This window comes from Patella vulgata, chromosome 2 (assembly GCF_932274485.2).
Source record: "Patella vulgata chromosome 2, xgPatVulg1.2, whole genome shotgun sequence".
NCBI classification, from domain to species: domain Eukaryota; kingdom Metazoa; phylum Mollusca; class Gastropoda; family Patellidae; genus Patella; species Patella vulgata.
The window spans coordinates 27,950,406-27,971,147 of NC_065880.2; the positions used below are offsets into that span (position 1 = coordinate 27,950,406).

The window sequence follows — 20,742 nt, forward strand, 5'->3', positions numbered from 1 at the left end:
TTAAACTATTTCAGCTATACCATTAGTTAATAATACTAATTACAGATCATAATAAATTTTATACTCACCACTCGACACAACTCTTGAACATCATGTTGCATAAATGAATCCAAGGTCTCCCAACTACAACAGACAATAACTTTATATTCTCAACAGTTTCATAAGAAGTTTCGTTTATCTGTGTTAAAGTCAATGGTCGGCAACTTTAATAATAGATTTTTATCATGTTCATATAATTACACAAAATTTGATCTGCTTATTAGAATTTGCTCCATTTTGCATTAAAATTACTTCGTCAAATTTTTTCCCATGGTCAAATATAAAATCCTAAAATTATGTCAAAAATGAAATCATAGCCGTAAATACTGACTTACCCGAATGACCTTGTTAATTTTTTAGTTCCTACTGGTTTATCACTGAATTGTAGTTCATAAAATACCCTTTGTAATGCCAATGCTACACTCTTTGTACAATCATCACCTTCCGTTGGCATTAGATACACAGCCTGAAAAATAGAAAAAAATCAAACTTAAATTTTATCGCACAATATAAATACTGACTGTAACTTACTAATGTAAGTGTCGGTACAGCAACACACGATCGATTATATTTAAACATTGGCTTTATTTATAGGTGTAAAAATGTTAGAGAAGACAGACTGATATTCCACAAATAAAATCAAAAAATAAAATCCAGTGAAATCAACAATTTTAATTGGGACTTGACTCCAGATGAGAGCATATTCCTGAAGCAATGGCCCGAGAAATCTATTCTTCCTGTTCAATCAAATCTCCTGTTTTTATTCATTGTATACTTAATAAAAACATGGTAATGCACAGAGTTTTCTGTTTTTCAATTACTTATTTGAATTATCAGATATTCTCTCACAGCCTCACTTAACATCTTTTGGTCTTCGAAGGAATTATTAGTGAGCAGAAATTCGCCTGTGTATCTGTTATCACTCGTCATTTTAGTCAGTTATATAGGATAACTCGTGTTTCCCTTTTGTGTTCATCACTTCCCTTTCTTGAAATCTTCATAACGCATCTATCGTAGCAAAGATCTCCTTGTTAAAATTATATTTGGAACGTGTTTAACCAGTTCTATCACATGTAATAACTACTGACACCAATATTGACCTTTAATGTTTTTCTTAAATGTAATGAGCTTTAACATCCTACTTTTCTGCACTGACTAAACTAATGAAGATGTGCATATGCCATACAGTGTGTTATGAGGGAAATTTTGCCCTCTTATATCGAATTGCAACTGCCAGGGGTTCTTTTATTTGCACGTCAATGTGTACACAGGTTCTCCGTCCTGCACCACTGACAAGAGGAAACCTTGTCAAAACGTTAAGAATAGAAGTTATTTACCTGTCTCAATTTATTAGTGAAGAATAAAGTTTGTAATAATGAATTCATATAACACGTAGCACCTTGATTCCTTAATCCAACAAAACCAGTATGTTTCTTAGAATCCCAGCTGAAATAAAAAAAAAATACCATCAATATAAGCATACAAATTTCATCTTGATAATCTTCAGACAATGTCGTAGACATTTTCCCTCAACAAACCAAATACAATACCTACATGCACAAAAGCATCTTTCTGGCTCCACAGAAGCAAGCTTCAAAAATATAAGATCAGTATGACAAAAGCCATTGATAGTTCTAAGTTGCAGCGGTTTGATTACTCTTAAATCTGGGATGTTTAGGAGATATGTCTGCATAACTTGAGAACCGTCTACTTGTCTCTAATTTTTAAGTCAATGTCCAACATATACATGGTATCCATACCAACAAGATGTTTTCATGAAGAACAAGATGTTTTCATGAAGAACAAGATGTTGTCATATTGGTATATGCCCGTACCGCAATCCCTTTTGATTTCTGAATGAAATATTGTTTAATGTTTTTAACAAATAACATACCTGACACCATGTGGAGCATCAGCTACGACATGAACTTCTAAAATAATTTTATCATCTTTTATATAACCTTTTTCTGGATCTAACATATCCTACAAATAAAACATTAAAACTGATTTTAAAAAAAGTTATAAATATTAACCGGCTCAGTGGTTAGCAAGCCAAACTTGTGACTAATCTGGTGCATGGTCGATGTTCTTTCCCTTAGTGGAGTGTTGAATCCATACATCCTTGAATAAAACACTATATCCTTGTAATCCAGACTACCCAGTTGTATTTGGCTAAGTGCAGGATACAGTGTATAAAAATTTAAAACTAATGTATCATAAACAATATGTTGCAAGACAGGGCTGTTAAAGAGAAATGATTTCTTATGGTCAATAGGACCCTCACAAAATGCTCTGTACACCAAGACCAGATTAACTAAATGGAAGCAACAAGGTGATGATACATGTAGAGACAAACATGGCACTAATCCCAGCATTATAGATACACTGGCCTTATTGTATTATTATTTCAGGTGGGAAGGGGTGGGTGCAAAGGGTTTACTTTCTTTTAATCATTTTTTGAGGTTGAGATCAGCAATTAATTTACCAATATGCTTAAATTCATTCATATAAAATGCAAATGTAAAGAGACTGATATTGTTTATAATAATTATAAAAGGATACTTACACTCCAGGCTAAAAAATGGCTAAAACCCCAATCATTTTCTTTACAATAAAATAAGTGCTGAATTCCTACATTAAACAAAGACAAAAATTTAAATTTTAGCAATGTATCAAGAATAACATGTAAATAAATGATATATTCATGATACAGGTATTGTAATTTTTGCATGGATCAAGAAACAGTGGATTCAATACAGGCATTGCTGACAGTGTTAAGAGTAACTGTAGGTAAACTTTATCTACAGCAGGCAAAATATAAAAATTATTGAAGGCGCTTAGCCGAAAACATGGTGTTTTGTTATCAATCTTAGTTACAGTTTCAACTATTGATAGCTGAATTAATTATTTACTGACTATCAAATGGCCATATTAAATGAAAAGTGAGAAAAAATAAGTCTTTCTTAAATCTTTATGGCCAAGTGAGTTGTTCACACCGAAGTATCTTGTTCACAAACCAAATTGAACGTAAATTTATTCAACAGATGTAACAAATGATCTTGAAAAAAATCCAGTTCGAAAAGCTTATTATTAATGAGTCTCCACAGAAAGTAAACAAAATACTTACTTCTTGAGAAAGATTCAGCTTCATTTTTTTGGTTGATTATCTTCAATTCTGCTACAGCATGACAAGACCATGACCTACATAAAGACATACATGTATCATATTCAAGTACAAATTGATCATGTTACAGGAATGGGGTTAAACGTATTGTAAACATAATACTACATACTACCGTGGCCCATCATTGTCTGGGTAGGTCAATTAGGTAAACTCTGACAAAACTAAGTGTATATGTATCTAAGCTATAGATTAAGCATGTCCCCATGATGTCATCTACATATGTACATGTATGTGAAACTGTCCATTTAAATTATTCAATAAAATTATTGGTTTTATCACACACTATTGGCCTTTCAAATCGTAAAAATAGCATTAATTTGAACTAACATGATTTGGACAACCCCTTATACATGTAATTGTTAGATCACTCTTTTAACATAAGCTGTGATTAGTCAAAAATATCACATTGCCTCCAATCAGACGAGTCAACAATTTATCTGCAAATTGAAAATAACCATTTAGCAGGGTAGTACTACTGCATACCATTCAGTTCCAAAGTATTAATAGTAATATCTGGTTATGAACATACTGATAATTAAAAAAAGAATTCTTTTCTTTAATTTTCTAGATGTGTAGCCCTCATTACTACAAATTACATTCAGTACCGGTAACTTGAAATTTTATATTTATTTTCAACACCAACTTACGTGGATTCAGCCTCTGCATTACATTGAAGAAAAAATCCTAAACTTTTCTGTCGTTCAGCATTCTGGTTAAAACGCACCATAGCCATAATTTTCCTGCAGAAAAAAATAACCATACAAGAGAATGTTTTAAAAAGAAATATATTATCAACACTACAGATAGTTACATAGTACAATTTACAAGGATTTCATAATTCTTAGGAATCATTTGAAATTAATAACAAAGTTTAAAATGATTTTCAACAATAAACTTGGCAAATGAATAAAGACTGCTTTAAATTTTGATGACATGATAAAAATCTTCCTGTTATCGTTACACAGTTCAAGCCCGTGAGCCGCGTTAATACAATTGTTCTGTGAATAGCATCTGTAGAGAAGAAATGTGTCCCAAAGCTCCAGAGTCACAGAATCAGTAACCAGTCTTTTAATAGTTCATAGTTATAGTATACATGTTACTCGAGAGGTATGATGTGCTAGAAGGTGCAGTAGTTTCTGGTGGTCCAGATGCTTGTGGGTTAATAATTCAGATAAACTTACCATGGTAAATTACGAACCATACAAGATGGACTGAGAGACGTATCTTTTAATTTACTAATGTTCTCAACTGTATAGCGGAATGTTGCCTCCGCTCTACTTTCATCTAAAATAATAGAAAATTTTGCATTAAAATATTTAAAAACACCAGATACAAAACTAATATAGATTGAAATAAAACAATATACATGGTACACCCAACACAAACTACTCATTGCTATAACCACACAGCTAACAAATTTAAACCGATGAAGATCTACATGTCTAAACTACCACACTGTTTCATTGGAACTACATGATACAGCTAATATGTGATATCATAATATCACAAGTGAGAGCTAGGATAAATGCCAGAGAGCAGAAAGGCAAATGGAGAGCACATAGAAAACCCGGGGGGGGGGCAAGGAGAAAACTGATGGGGCTAGGCAAACAAAGTTCTACATGAATGTCACCATAGCTTAGATTAGCGGGGGGTTATTAGATCTAAAGCTGAGTTTACTTCGAAGAGTCTTAGTATTTGAATGTTTTTTGACTATTCAATTACATTCATAGGATCAATTTTTTATTATTCTTTGTGAAGCATTTTCAAATTTCTAGAAATTGTAAATCTTTCGGATCATCAATTTTCTCATCAGTTTATTTACTTTGGAATATTCGTTGATTTCATTGAAATTAGTTATTAAGACTAAAAACACTTCCTACTGGAAAGAAAATCTGTTCAAATTACATTACTTATACCTGTGAACAAATAACGAATACCCAAAAAATTAGTTGGATTTGCCATGAAAAATAATTTGAATATTTATGTAATTCTGTTGAAATATTCAACCTGATGAAAAATTAAAACCATTAATGCTTTTCTTACCATCTTCCATGTCCTCTTCTTGATTGGTCGCGCCCGCCTCTTCCATGTTGCCATTGACAGCATTATTAACTGAGTCGCTTCCATTTTGACTATCCTCTGAAAAAATTTATCAACATTAGTAAATTTCTGCTTTACAAAATCCAAATTTAGTTATTTTCTGATGGAAAAAAAGGAACAAGTTATGCAACTTTGTAGTCAAGTCTTAATATTGCTAGACTACTTTGATCTCTGTAAAAAAAAAATGTGTTAACATGTTAATTTGTTTGTATTGGTTTACTTACAAAGAAAGAGTCAACACTGTGATATAACAGATTTTGTGTTACATGTACATGTATACTTTCAATATGTCAATTATTATTCAAATTTAAATTAGTTTTGTTTTATTCATAACTGAATAAAATGAAAATTGTAGTTTTCTCAGATAATCGCATCATTTTTTAACAAGTACATGTACCATATTGTATGTCAGCTTACAGAATATAGACTACATGTTTGTACATGTCATCAGCTGTGCAGTTGCATGCTGTTACAGACGATAGAACTAGATCACTGTTTAAAATTACCAACAATAATCATTCCAATATCTTCAAATAATAAAGTAGGGCAATAAAATGAAGTAGCCTACTGTAAATAGATCCCTTACCGAACCCCCCATCAATTGAAATTCTGCTACAAATCAATGAATCATTATGATGTCCAAGTAAAATGGCCTTATTAAAAAGTCAACAGTTTTAGACCTGATTAATTAACATTACATACATTTTATAGGTGCAGCTAAACAGATTTGCTAAACAATGCCCAATTTAATGTAAAATCAGTGTAAATGAGACAGAAAAAATTAATCACAATATTCTTATTTTAATTCACAACTGGTAAATTTCATAAAATTGTCTTTCTATTTTTTTCTTATGATTATCGTATTTTTTATATTAAGCCCACGTCGGGCACACATGGATTTTCATTTAATAGTACATTTAAACCATACTGGTACATGCACATAACTCCCATTACTTATTTTGTATTAATCTGACAACCAATGAACATTTAAAAGCTTGTGTACAGTATGACCATTAATCTGATTAAAATAGCAAAAAAGTGACATTAATTATCAGTTTTCCTGAATTAATATTCTTTTTTCTTTCATTTAGTGAACTTGAAACTAAATAATAATAACCCTGTATTAAATAAAGAACAGTGGTTGGTCTACAATGATCAGGTTCACAACAAATGATTATGAATCTGAACAAAAACACAACTTAAAATTACCTCTACATTTACAACGAAATAATAAACCTGAAATAATTCTTTGCAATGAAGTGTGAAACATGCAAGATCATTGATATTATTCTGTACAGGGACACAGTTCAATGTTATCTGTGATGTATGCTTGACAACCTCAAGATGCCAGAGTGTGGATCAATAACTCAATAGAGAGCAAAATACATCAATTCCAGCCAATTCACTTCAGCCTGCTCCTATAGCAACTCATTCAATGATTGTTGATATACATTTCAAACATGTTTACCAATAACGATTTATTCAACAGAGTATAAATTTCATTAATAAATAAATATTTATTATTTCAGGAATAATTTGCTTTCAGTCAAACCTTTTATGACAATAAACATGCCGGTATTTTACCGCCAACCATGTGACTGACAATACCAACTTTCGTGAGATCACACCGGTTTCATTGTGTCAACAAAAGAGAAGATGAAGTCAATTTTATTACATAACACACTCATTTAATCAATCTTCCTAATTAGATTATAATTAATACACACCCTTAATCTGGTCTGTTTCCATTTGTTCATGATCAGTGTGCTTTTCACTCTTGTCATTTACATGGTTCATCGTGCTGTTGTTCATATCATTAGAAGTGACCGTTCGATGGCGATCTCGCCCCGGAGTCTGAGGGCTTCTTTGCGAGACGGTCACTTTTGCGTGTTTACTCGTAATTCGCCCAATGTCTGTAGCTTTTACCCCCACAGTGGGGAAACTGCTACAATCAAATTACTGTAAAATTTCGAGAAAAATGTTCTGTGTTGCACTCGTCCCTCAACAAAAATAAACAAGATGGCCGCCTCTGTATAAAAGGGGAGTATGGGATCGAAGTTATTTAAACTGCTGTGTAAATCTATTCTTACCATCCATTGATGAAACTTTAGCGGTCATTCTTTGACACAGGCGACTTTCTATAACTTTTAGCCTTCAACGGCTACCATAAAACTCAACTAAGCCCAAATTTTGTCTCCGTGCTCATTCGGTAATTTTCGTCAAACAGTGTCAACAATGCGCGTGCGTCATCATGCCTTCCGTTAATGTTCGCGAAGGTTGAGAAAGAGGATCAGGAAAATAGGTCTGTGAGACTGTGTGAGGAAGTCTTCAAAACATCATAATTTTAAGGGCATTACATTGTTCCATGAGCCAAAAGGACTCCTTTAGTTTCAAATTATCAAAATGAACCCCGAAGAAAACCAAGAATCTGATCAAACGAATGAAAATTGGCTCAGTAACTTCGAAGATGAATGCCTGGATGAACTCGAATCTGAACCCAATATGGACGACAGACTGTCAGCTGAGAGAGAATACGCAGTTCAGAATTTATGGATGGTATTTCAAAACTCCGCGACGGCGATTGCTCAGTTATATAAAGGTATTATATGACTAGAATATCAAAATTAGTGATTGGCAATCAATACATTATTAATGTTTATTTTGGGTAATTATGAAATAGTGTTGTGAAATGTGTGGGTTGGTGTTATTTTTGTTTTTAATCTCAAGCCCAGATATAATTATGTCTGATAGTGATAACTTTATTTTTTTAAAACTTAGATCATAGGTTAGGCAAACCGTGTGGTTTGAAATAAAGACTTCATAATCAAAATTGGTTCGGAGTGATGTCAGAATCTGTGAACATAATTATAATTTCTAGCTACACGTAGGTTAACAGGTCGACCTTAGCCGCCTTAGGTTATAATTTTTTCATGACCAGTGGTCGGAACTATAGAAACCAAATGCGGAAGGTCCGAACCATCGTCTATTCAAAGATGGCTGCCCCCAGGGACATGGTGATGTCGCTTACATAGATTCAGACATAACATACAAGACAAACAATATCTGCTTACAGAAGTAGCAACCATTTAAAATTCTTCAAGCTTTCCTTTAAATCATATACTTAAAGTAGCTAAGTCTCTAACTCAATATCATCCAAAATCTTCAACATTGAAAACACGATTTATTTGTCAAATTAAATCAACATTGATGTTGTGATCTTACCGGAATAAGATGGGCTTTTGATATCCAATATTTAAGACAAAATAAACATTTTACCATTGGTACACGAATCGTGTACCATAATGCGCTTCAGCCCCAGTTGTAAAAAGAGACTCGAGGGACGAGGCTAGACACATTGCACCAAATCGAACGGCGTATGTATACTGGAATAACCAGACGCTAGAAATTTGCACTCGATTGAGACTGCTGGCTTATTTCGCCGAACATAACTGATTTGAAATTGGAGTAAAAACGGAAACCATTGAATGTAAACCAGTTTATATACATTCATATTACAGTATTATATGCGTTGCAACCCACTTTTGTCAATTTCTAGGTCCCAAATGTTAGCGATTTAGCTCCTTTAACAAAAATAGATTCTTTCTAAATATTCTACAATTTCGTTTCATTGACACCGCAATCTTGGTAATACCCCGACCATGCCAGAATAGCATGGTTCAGTATTTTCGGACTATGGTCCGGACGAAATGAAATTCGGATTCAGTTAGTTCGACCATAGTCAAGAAATCACGATAACCGAAGGTTTGAAATAAAGCCTTCATAATAATAATTAGTTTGGCTTGATGTCAGAATCTGTGAACCATAATTGTAATTTCTAGCTACCCGTAGGCCTACACTACAGCTATGATTTTACATGACATTTCGGTCCTGCGACATTTCTTACCGACAACCTTTCGGACTAAAAAAAAATATGTCCTTGATGTTTCAGACTTGGGATAGTGACATTTTGTACTCGGTAGGTGACGTTTCGAATCAATTGAAAGGACAGGTTGAATACAGTCGTCAAATCAGTTTATCAAAGCCAAAAACAATTTTATATAAAAAAAAAAACAAAACATGCAAGTAAAATTTACCATTCGTCATCAAATACAGTATGAGGATCACACACTGTATAGACCTCTAAAGGAACAGCAATATTTCCAATGTTGAATGTGTATGAAAAGACTGTTTTATATAAAAAGTGTTTCCTTGTGCCGGTATTATTTTTGTATTTGATAAGCTTATAAAAGAAAGTAGCTGATGAATTTGTTTGAAATAGGCCAATTCAAAACACAAAAGAAAATATTAACATGCAACACACGTGGTTACATTATTAAAAGGCCCACCAAACGATAAAACATTAGTTGCACTTTAAACAGTTCTTTGATAATTCATTTCCAGTAAAGGCAATATAAGCTTATTTAAAAAGGAATAATATGCTAATGAATTTATTTGAAAATGACCTACTAGAACATAAAAGAAAATATTTGTCCAACATGCACAGTTTTTACAAGTCCTTAGCAATTTTTTAACGGTAATCCATAAGTTGCATTTTGACTTGAAGTCCTTAACAAACTTGAAATAGAAGGCAGTACCAATCAAGAAATATAGTGCGTACACAAAGAATAGTCTTTTCGTAAAAATATTAGATATGGCAACATTCAAAGCAGGATAATTTAAGCTGATAAACCGATTATCCTGATGTCATTTTAGTATGTGCATGGATATCTTATGGTTCTTTGGTGGATGTTTCATTCTTGTACTGGAACCCAAGATAGCCATAAGTCCCATTGGGGTTAGACAATTTTTATATTGACCAATAGAGTTTTGATTTTTTAAGACATTAATAGTAGGATCTTTTTGCTTGTACTGGAACCCAAGATAGCCATAAGTCCCATTGGGGTTAGACAATTTTTATATTGACCAATAGAGTTTTGATTTTTTAAGACATTAATAGTAGGATGTTTTTGATTGTGCCTGGCCTTTTAGTCTCTAAGTACATGTATTATTTTCTTTTTATTCTGGAATATTCAGACTTCAATATAATAAAATTTGTGTTTTTCAGATCGCCAACAAGGTAACTCAATGTGGTTGCCTTTTCAAAATGCTGCAATGTCAGTCACAAGTTTGTACAAAGGTATGTAAAATTCATAGAACTGTCAAAAACGATGGATATCTGTATATTGCTGTGTAGGTTTTCTAGTTCTACAATAGGATGTTTGGTGTATCAATATTTTCACGTATTGTTTTCAAATAGACGTTTGATTATTTAAAATGGTTTTATTTTTACATAACCACACTTTCTTTTGTTTTTATGTAAAAATAAATTGCAAAAGCACTTTTATTTTCATAGAAAAATACTGATTTTAGACATTTTTTTTTACTGTATGGTCATACATGTATGTAAGTACATATTGAAATCTTAGTTTCTAGACTTTAAATCCCAAGTTTTATTTTAAAATATTGATAGATATACTGAAAATTGTTCACAATATATTGCAATAATAGATGTACTTTAGGTACATGTAGTAGCCAACAATACACCTGGTTGTAAAATTAATACACTGCCGGTACTCTGTTCTGTTTTTTTAGAAAGTCTTGATATGTTCACAAAGTGTGTAGATATGGGTGTTCAGTGTGGTCATCAGCATAGAACAAGAGACATTATTGCTTGGGCTCGTAAAAAGCGGCGTCATATTCGTCGCGAAGAATTATTGGCATACTTATGTGGTAGAACTCCACCAACACGTCACAGATTGGGCAGTTCTTCAACACGTCAGTTAGCTCGATCAGGAATCGAGAGATCTTCCCAACGTCTTCCGAACCCAGCACCTGTTGATGTTGATCAAGATCTTGGAGCATTTAGAGAAGCTATAGCTTTACAAGGTAGGTTTAGGCCACAGACTTTTTTTTTTTATCATTGACATCTTTGTGACGTCAGTATATGCATAAAATCTCTTTATTGCACACTTAACTGGTTAAAAAAATCTCACAAAGATATTGAATAAAATGGATGGATGGTGACGTCACCTTTTTGAGACTAATTACGGATTTTGTTTTTGCTATGGTCACTTGTGCAAGGGGATGGAGGAGAATTTTGTCTGTATGGACTGGAATTTGATTTTGTCAATCACATTTTTAAGACTAACAACAGTAACATATTATGCTTTTTATTTTTTTCTGATCACACCTGCAATATCAAGTCAAATTTTTTTTATGCTTAATCTTCCTCGTACATGTATTCCTATTTTCCAGCCATCAACTGGGTTTGAAATTCTCAGTCTATGCCAGGAATAGATTCTGGGACATTCTAGCGCAGTCCAGTGCTCATTCCCCTCGAATACAGCAGCCCCACATAAAAATATTACAAAGTTAGTGTCAAAATTGACATGAACAGTAAAGAATTCTTTCAAAATCGGGGCTGAATGGTTAATGCATGCGTGTTGCATCATAAGGTCTGTCATTGAGTCAAGTGGCATAGTTTCAATTCCTCGCTTGTGTATATGACGAGGAATAGGTCGTCTGTCCAGCCTTGTGAAGTTTCTCCAGGTTTCCTCCCACTGATAATTAGATAACCTTGCGTGCAAGCGAATTATTGAAATAAAATTGAACCATATGTTAGTCCCGATATGACCTAGTTTGTGTTGAGTGGACGTTACACCCCATTTCTCTCTCTGTTCCTCTCCCCTGTAAGATGGAGAAAACGATTGGTTGAAGATCACGAAGTAATCCAATGTGATGATGTTCAGAATTTTGTGCCTTGTCCTCTCATCATTACATCATTGTTGCATTAAACAAAACGAAGGATGTAAGCTTATGTATTATTTTACTGGTTTTTCTTAGGAACAAAAACAAATGTCACAAGTCTTTGATGTGACGTTTGCAAATTGCCTATTGAGAAATGCTGAAAGGGAGACAACTCCTATACCAGAATATAAGATGGCATCCTTATTATACATTCTGGAAAAGCCACTTTTTCTTTTAAAATCATGTGAATTCTGAAATGGTTATGAAATGAAGAGTGTATATTGGGTACCGAGGGACATAAATTCTGGTAAGGTAATAAAGAATTAATATTAATATTAAATAAACATCTAAACAGAACCAATTTCATGCCAATTTGTTTATTTTCAGGTTTAAATGGTGCCATGTCAAATGTTAGTGTTGGTTATTGTCCACATCCACCAACTCCTGCGAATTTATCTCGAAGCAATATAGAAGAACTAAATAGATTTATTCATGATGAATTCTCTCGATATAGTGAATCAAGAAAAAGAACCGGATCCCCAGACTTACGCATGGATTCTCCATCTAGGAAAAAAGGGAGATTTTTGTGATAGTGTGTACCATATTTAAAAACAATATAGACTTGAAAGAAATTAAAATATTAAAAAAAAAACAGAAAAAAATTTATTGAGAAATGAACAGTTAATCATATTCTTTAAAGATAATGAAACTTTGAAGCCAAATATTAAATTATATAAAACTAGTGAAGGAGGTGGTTATAAAAAAAAAAAATTACAAAAGATTTATTGAGATCCGTTGTTTATTTGTGGGCTTATCAAGATTTATAGTTCTGTGTTTTTTTCTAGGCCAAGAAGGCCTAGATCGTACAAAGGATGCCTTTAAATTTAAATATTTTGCTATTTTGCAATGAAGAGAAAGAGAGAGGGACTCTTGAATATTTTGTTAAATTGTAAAATACTGTTATTACATATTATGTATAAATGTGTGTATGAACTATGTGTGGCATTGTGAGTGGTGGCCTGCCTGGGGGACTCTGCTAGTGTTACTTGCAACGAACGAATTAATCCTTAGTACACGTAACATTATTTAGAATAGAAAAAAGTTTCACCGTTTTATGGATAAGTAAATTGTTAATTGCAAGATATCCATCTATCTCATGAAGATGAGACAGTTGTTTTCAAAAATGACAAAATTATTTTTCAATGGTTGTATTTTCATATATATGAAACTATGAAACATAAAGACTTTTTTTTTTTGCTAGTCAACATTTGATAATTCAGTTTGATAAATCTATGCTTCATACTGAAATATCAATTTTTTTGAATTAAACTGAATTAAATTACATTCAAGTTACTTTTTAAAAAATCAAAATCTTAATATTTTTTGGTTAAACAGATTTCATTTCTTAAAAGCTAGAAATAAACAAGAAATCATATGGACATCACAGATATTAAGAATGTGACCGTAAGTGCAAAATTGTAGACCGACAGCACAAACATCGGTCACAATCGGGCGAATTTCATAGATATGGTTATCAAAATGAACAAGACAAAATTAATGGCAACTGTACTGAACTAAAGGATATTCTCCCGTTTAATCTTAATTCTTTTTTAATGTTGAGGTAAACTATCATCTAACAACATCTTTAAGAAGTTTGTTTTCAGTGAGGAGATGCTTTCTCTGGGGCAATAATGGTTTTTATCAATCACAGTGATTCGAATCACATTAATATTTAAATTTGAAGAAAATAAAGGTCTTACTGATGCATTATGTAAAATTTAGATATAGAGCTGGCTGTTCTCACTATAATAGTTTAAAAGTAGACAATGAATATTGAATATGTATTACTTTATTCTGATCAAAGTTATGAATGTTTGAAATTTTGACAATATATAGCATAGAATAGCCTTGATTGTTCAAGTACCATTGCTACGATAATAAAGTCTTGATTATCCATTTTACTGTTAAATTATAAAATAGCCTGTGTTTAATATCTCTGCCATCCGATGGCCTGTAGAGTTGAGTATGTCTAAATAATAATTTATATAGCATTTGAAACTAGAAAAAAAGACCTGCAATAGGCAGAATTAGCTCTAGCATAATGCATCTTTCTCCTGTTATTACATTTTGTACTGTTCGAGTTGCAAAGATGTGTGCTTGGATAAATGCTGATAAGTTTGAAAGGTAATATGTGGTTCTTTTGTACAGGTTTATTATAATTGAATGATTCTCTGATTGATTTGATTGAATGAAGTTTAAAGAATTATATATAATATATTAATCAAAGTTTAGTAAGCTTATATCTTATTATGAAAATATAGAATTTAATGTAGAAATAGCTGGCCACTGTTAAAGAACTTTTTATTAATGGAATAATATTTACATAAATGTTAATAGGCACATCACATTAGAAAATGTGTTTTGTTGAAAGGATCTTAAACTGCTTTTGTTAGGTAAAATTAAGGGTTTGAATTTAGTTTATCTGTCGTATTATTTTGATGATCAACTAGATATGGTCAAACTGATTAAATTTTTGTTTCGAACGATGGAGTGAAAATCAGTTTGTTTTGACTGAGACTGTCAACCACTATAACAGATATAAAAGTATCTCAAGCTTAGCTGTATATGCAAACCTAAAATTTTAAATGTAAACATACATGTAGCTACTTCATAAAACTGTCATCTTTTAAAATTGTCACCGTGTAATAGGCACTGAGAGAAACCATTCTCTTCTTCGAATAACTTTTACTCAAGCTAACCATGTTTGAAGCCGTTGAACTTTTTTGACTATCAAGTTCCTTAACGTTTCGCGGGCTGTACACTGGGTTCCTGGGACCAAGGTCTACAATGTCTGGATGTAACCAAGTGATAGTTCATATTGTTGACACTACAATGTTGCTTTCTTGTTTTATCTCCAATATTCCACCTTGTGGTACTGTTGGTTGTTTTCTAAAATTTCAACATCTGGGCGTAAACAAGTGACTGTCACATCCAGAGGACCATTAGTGTGTGCTCTCCAGGTTCACATCTAGCCATCCAGCTGCTTGTATTCAAATGGTTAATGGTCTACACTAGTTGATATGTATTTTCATAATATAAGCATTTGCTTAGAAAGTTGGAGTCTTATTGTGTAAAAACCAGTTCATTAAAAAATAGTTTCTTGGTCATGTGGCTTAGATTTATCAAGAAAACATAATATTATAAATTTGGTTAGCAGTTTGCTATGAGCAGGGAGAGGATTGTATACTTTATCATCATAACATATACCATTCAATTTAACTTAACTTTCACCAGTTTCAACAAATCTCTTTAATACATTATCCCTGCCGAGAAATATGAAAAACAAATTGTTAAAAATCCTTCATTACAAAGACAACAAACTATAATTGATTCAAATTGACTTGGGTTGTTGTAACAAAAAACTGTCACAATTTATTTATTTTGTTTTTGAAAATGTGTATTATTAAGCTTTCATAAAGCAAGACAAAAAAAAAATGTGCTATTTCAAAAAGTAAAACTGAAAAGATAAATGTTAAAAATTGTGTCATTCCCTGATTAAATTAAATGAGAAGTTGATGTCCTGAATAATTAATTATTCTGTGTTTTATTATTATTATTATGTATATGTGTATTGTGTATTAAATCCAATGTGAATACAGATTCTATCTTATTTTTTCAAGCACAGTTTTGGGGTTCCACTGCTCTTGCAAATGGACTCTTATGGCTAGCCCCCAGATTCATGCATTTGATGGGAAGCCACAGTGGCTCAGTGAGCAAGAAGCTGGCTTGCTAACTGGGAGGTCCCGTGTTCAACGTTGGCCGAGAAAGTTTATCAGGATCTTCTGGCATGGTTCCGTCTTGTCCATTCTGCAAGACAGAGGGCCTGGCAAGAAACAATAATTTATTTGGGTAGGACGAATAACTTAGGTCCCATTTTACATTGGCATGCACATAGAATATCCCTTGGCAGTTGGAATTCGATATAAGAGTAGGCCATAGTGCCACTGTCCTAGAAAAATTTCCCTGTATGACATATACCCGTCTTCATTAGCCCAGTTGGAGCAGAACAGTAGGTTTGCTTTTTGTTATTGTTTATTCGGGGTCCCCTGTACTTATTATTCAACTAGTAGGACATTTGTGACACCACAGTCGATTAGGAATTAACTTTGACTTCACCTTGTGTATAAAACTTCAAGGATCAATTGACTCTGGAACACTTCGTTGGTTTACTACATGTATGTTTTTATATCTTTATAACATCCATAATGCAAAGGTTACAAACAGAAAACTACACACACAGCTATGACATTAAATATAAGGTATCTATCACTTAGCGTGTGTTCTGTTTCTCATTGTCACCCATTTGTTTAACCACTTTAATATATTAAACAGAGCACCTTTCCTAGAACTAAAACAAACCCTATAGTATTATCTGAAAGTACAAGTATTAACAATAAAATAACTCTCAAAACCATGATGATCTGAATCCAAATGGGTAATTGTAGTTACCTCCCTTCCGTCTCCATTCAATTACCCAAATCTTAGCGTCTTGTTTCTCGTCTTCGACAACGAGATATTGTTGGACAACAAAGTTTGGACGAAGCCGTACTTGACGGTGTTTTTTCCTCTCAATATTTTTTGGATACAAGGTTTATATGTTCATATTACGATTGTTTTGAACGAAATCCAAATCATTGTTATGTCGTTAATAATAGACATAACAAGTTCGATCTCGTCTGAAACCCCTCACATTTATCCCGTTATTTTAAACCTTGCACAATAGCGCAATTGCAATTTGTGATTTGGCAGCCCTTGTGTATCCGACCTTAATCAGCGTTTTCGTGGAAAAACAACAGTCGTATTGTATCCTTCTACTTACTTCACAACAGTCGTATTGTACCCTTCTACTGCCCGATAAAAACAACTCAGTCTGCGCGATTTTGCATTACAGCTACAAACCATAGGGAAAACAATAACCGTAAACACGGGCATTATTTTGTTTGGCCTTAAGGACTTTGGTCATATCTTGTATCACAAATACGACCTGTTGCTTTATATTTACGTGGGAGCCACGGTGGCTCAGTGTGTGAGACGTTGCCTCGCTAACCTGAAGGTCACGTATTGGATCCCGGTGTTGGCCAAGAAAGTTCACCGGGATTTTCCGGCGATGTTCTCATTAAATTTTGTGAGTGGTGCGGGGCACATAGCCTGGCAAGGGACAACGTATAGTAGTTCGGATGCCAGTTGCAATTCGATATAAGTGTAGGCCGTGGCGCCGCTGTCCGTGCAAAATTCCCCCTCATGGCACACTATGTATGGCGTTTATTGTCCGTCTTCAATAGCCCAGTTGGAGTAAAACAGTAGGCCATTAAACCCCATTTCATTTCATTCATCTATTGCTTTATAATTATGTATATATACCGTAATTTTATATATCTCACGCTTAATCTGTTATCAGTTGTCGCATATTAAATGTTTGCCTGTTTTTATCGATCAATAATAAGCATTGTTATCACATTTCCCTACCTTTCACATTCTCTCTAGCTACGTCTACGACTTGTTTGGTTTCTATTGGAATTTTTCTCAACAGTCACTATTGTTATAAAAAAGACAGCTTGGTCAACGTATAAAACAGCAGTCTACTGAATTTCCATTCTCGTTAACCAACTGTTGCAGGCAATCAATGGTGTACATGTGTGCAAACGATGCAGTGTATATTAGATGTATGTGATTTTGTCTAAATGAATGTGTTTGCACGATGTCCCTAATGGGCGCCTTGAATGTGTTAAGATTGCTTTTTAACTTGATCTTGTAATAGCTGATTAGTCTTGTAGCTATATGGGAATTTCTTAATTTGAAAGTGGTATCAGGTGTTCTAGAAAGAGTAAACACTAATCGTCTTATGTACAGCATTGTCACGAATTACAGTTAAATAGTGGACTGTACAACGTGAGTCTTTAGCTATATTGGAACTTCTTAAATGGAAAGTGGTATCAGGTGTTCTAGAAAGAGTAAACATTAATCGTCTTATGCACGAGACCGTCACTATAATTACAGCTGAATAACAGATTGTGCATGAATTTATTTGAATGTGGGGCTGTGAGATATGGAAAGTGTTGCCTACCGTTGGGGAAGAAAACATAATTTGATATGCACAAGTTTGAGAAATAAACATGTCGAGACAGCCATTTGATATGCATTTTTAATGTCGTTTATTATGTTCATGTTTATATTTCTATTATAAAGAATAATTGTGCCAGCTATTAACCTTGAATTATGTCGGTGGATTTTTTTTTTATTTCCGTTCGATATAAATGCATTGTAAACAGAAAAGACAATGGATATCTTCGCAGTCAAATTCAATGATTATAGATAAAAGTAAACGTTCGACGTTTGGAACTGTACATGGTTTAACACTAAAATCATGGCACCAAGTTTAGCTCTTGACCAATGAAAATGCCCAATTTTTAAAAAAAATTAAGAGTTTTCTGGAACATGTACCCGTTCTTCTGTTGTAACTGTGAGATAGTTTTATTAGCAAATATGTGACCCAAACACACAACAGTACCTTTTAACCCAAACTGCAAATTACGCAATAAGTGGATGATTCCCTTTAATAATAGGTCCGATACACGATTAATCCAACTTACAAACGGGTCGCATGGTTTATTGTGTGCGAAGATGACAAAAGTTGAAGCTTAAACAAGATGAGCGCATACCTGTCGGTAAGATCAAACAAACCAAAGCAGGTGCCCGATCGATCGAAGGTGTAACCAAACTAACACACCGTCTGATCAAGTATCGGCTAACACTCTTGGTGAAATAGCTATTTCTCTTACAACCCTCTTCTTCTATTGATAAAACACCACACATGACGTCACTTGTTGAATATTCATCAGATAAAGAAGGATTGTTTTACGTTTAGTTGTCGAGCTTAGTCTTTGGACGATAAAAGTCTAGAGTGTAGCGGCGAGGAGGTGTTGTAAGTTAAGGTTTGAGATAAGCTAGCTTGCGGTGTGGACGTGTTCAGTGATCATGGAGTAAAAGAAGTGGCGGTTGACACTATCGACATATTGGGATGACGAACGTTGACCGAATAATATCGGCGGCCCGGGACGGCTATCTTGATTTGTTACAATCAGGAACTAAAAGGGATTTAAATTCCATCGATGAAGATGGTAGATCGGCGACATTGTGGGCAGCCAATAATGGAAACCTGGAAGCACTGCGGTTAATAGTAGGCCGAGGGTGAGTATATATACATTAAACGATTATTTCGTGTCCCCCTCTCTCAATGATTGTATTTGTTAAGAGAATAAAATTGACACAGTGGGTATTTAACTCCAGTTAATACGGCTGTTGAGACAATAATTTGTGACATTATATTGTATTAATCTGTTAACCTTGTTGAGCAATATAAGATCGCACGATAAACTGTGTCCATGTGATATGGTGTTTAAACAAGTGCCGCGGTTTGTTCCGGTACCCAGTTTGAATCGACATCTTACCTTTTTTAGTTGCAACACAAGAGACCGAAAACATGACAGTTTGCAAGTGAAATGGTAGGCCCCACACAATATACACTTGAGTTCTTACAGTGCCTTCCCCCACCTTCCCCTTCCCCACCCCAAGTGGCCATAAACATTGAGGTTGTTGAAAATCAGAGAGATAGAAGGCAATTTAAAAAAAGCTACGCAAAGGAATAAACCAGTCTTTGACCAGGAAAAACTTCACGCGTGGCACACTGCATCGCGATGCCCGTCTTCCCCACCCCAAGTAGCCATAAACATTGAGGTTGTTGAAAATCAGAGAGATAGGAGGCAATTTAAAAAAAGCTACGCAAAGGAATAAACCAGTCTTTGACCAGGAAAAACTTCCCGCGTGGCACACTGCATCGCGATGCCCGTCCTTATTAGCCCTGACATTAAACTCCATTTCATTACCTTTCGTTATTAAATAGATTCCGTGTGATAAAGGGGAACCAAATAGATACGTAGCCTAACTGACGCGGGTTCTTTCTACTCTCGTGCTCAAGGAACCGAACCAATCCGGGTGCCCTGTCACACCGCGACAACAAGACTGTTATACAACTTCATTTTCACTGAAATTTAAAGACTGTACAAACTGCATCAGGTCCACTGTGTCATTAAGAGATGTAACCCTGGAATTTCTTTGATCTACAGCCTTTAAGGCACTGGGGGCATACCATCTGCAACTCTCATACATATCCACAATTTAATGTACCACACATATCAGTTTCAAATAGAAAATCATTAACACAAGTTAATAAAGCGCATATGATGGACGGGTATTGATGGCAATATAATATTAGACAAAGGACAACATGTCGCTAGCAGACAGCTCAATGTATATATCTGTATATCATATAGGTCTACACTGTGCTTTATTTTTACTGGATTTTAAGTCTTAATTAAAATGTACATCTGACGGCCAATCATGATTTAATGCATAGAACTAGAAAACTATGTTTAAATGCACCGAAAGCACAAACCCTGCCCGGAAAAACAGACGATTATAAAACCATTCTTTTGTTGAGTGATCGGGATTGACTGCGATATCGCCTTAGGTGGAAGTGGACGTAAAACTCTAGAAACGAACGAACGAGTGATCTGTCGTGTGCAAGCAATATTTGTGTCTTAAGTAGTAATTAA

General features: G+C 34.0%; 3 protein-coding genes across 4 annotated transcripts in view; 2 read left to right on the top strand and 1 right to left on the bottom strand.

The window, feature by feature from the left end:
- The window catches only part of LOC126812257 (ubiquitin carboxyl-terminal hydrolase 7), a 24,166-nt gene extending 16,593 nt beyond the window's left edge, over window positions 1–7,573 (bottom strand). Inside the window, exons 1-10 of one of the 2 annotated variants that reach the window (XM_050538545.2) lie at window positions 7,414–7,573; window positions 5,267–5,362; window positions 4,405–4,507; window positions 3,871–3,963; window positions 3,167–3,240; window positions 2,606–2,670; window positions 1,934–2,022; window positions 1,377–1,485; window positions 375–505; window positions 69–123 (exon numbers count right to left, since the gene is read on the bottom strand). In XM_050538545.2, coding sequence (XP_050394502.1) covers window positions 69–123; window positions 375–505; window positions 1,377–1,485; window positions 1,934–2,022; window positions 2,606–2,670; window positions 3,167–3,240; window positions 3,871–3,963; window positions 4,405–4,507; window positions 5,267–5,362; window positions 7,414–7,441 — 843 coding nt within the window. In that variant the 5' untranslated portion in view covers window positions 7,442–7,573. Of the gene's footprint in view, window positions 1–68; window positions 124–374; window positions 506–1,376; window positions 1,486–1,933; window positions 2,023–2,605; window positions 2,671–3,166; window positions 3,241–3,870; window positions 3,964–4,404; window positions 4,508–5,266; window positions 5,363–7,050; window positions 7,375–7,413 lie in introns of those variants that run through there. The other variant, XM_050538544.2, reaches the window with a different exon arrangement.
- On the top strand, window positions 7,556–15,730 carry LOC126812258 (HUWE1-associated protein modifying stress responses). The gene is made up of 4 exons (XM_050538546.2): window positions 7,556–7,922; window positions 10,389–10,460; window positions 10,916–11,209; window positions 12,458–15,730. Exons 1-4 carry the CDS (start codon window positions 7,727–7,729, stop codon window positions 12,658–12,660), a joined length of 765 nt encoding a protein of 254 aa, XP_050394503.1. The 5' UTR covers window positions 7,556–7,726; the 3' UTR covers window positions 12,661–15,730.
- A 3,041-nt stretch (window positions 15,731–18,771) lies between these two features.
- Window positions 18,772–20,742, top strand: part of LOC126811548 (pre-mRNA splicing regulator USH1G) — a 34,502-nt gene continuing 32,531 nt past the window's right edge. The window contains exon 1 of the mRNA XM_050537233.2: window positions 18,772–19,318. Within this exon, the coding sequence (XP_050393190.1) occupies window positions 19,149–19,318 (170 nt within the window). The 5' untranslated portion in view covers window positions 18,772–19,148. The remainder of the gene's footprint in view (window positions 19,319–20,742) is intronic.

Excerpts from the sequence above, each read along its gene's own strand:
- LOC126812258 (XM_050538546.2), top strand. The coding sequence starts at position 7,727 with ATGAACCCCGAAGAAAACCAAGAATCTGATCAAACGAATGAAAATTGG. Across the intron at positions 10,461-10,915 it reads AGTCACAAGTTTGTACAAAG|AAAGTCTTGATATGTTCACA; the intron begins GTATGTAAAATT and ends CTGTTTTTTTAG. Across the intron at positions 11,210-12,457 it reads AGAAGCTATAGCTTTACAAG|GTTTAAATGGTGCCATGTCA; the intron begins GTAGGTTTAGGC and ends GTTTATTTTCAG.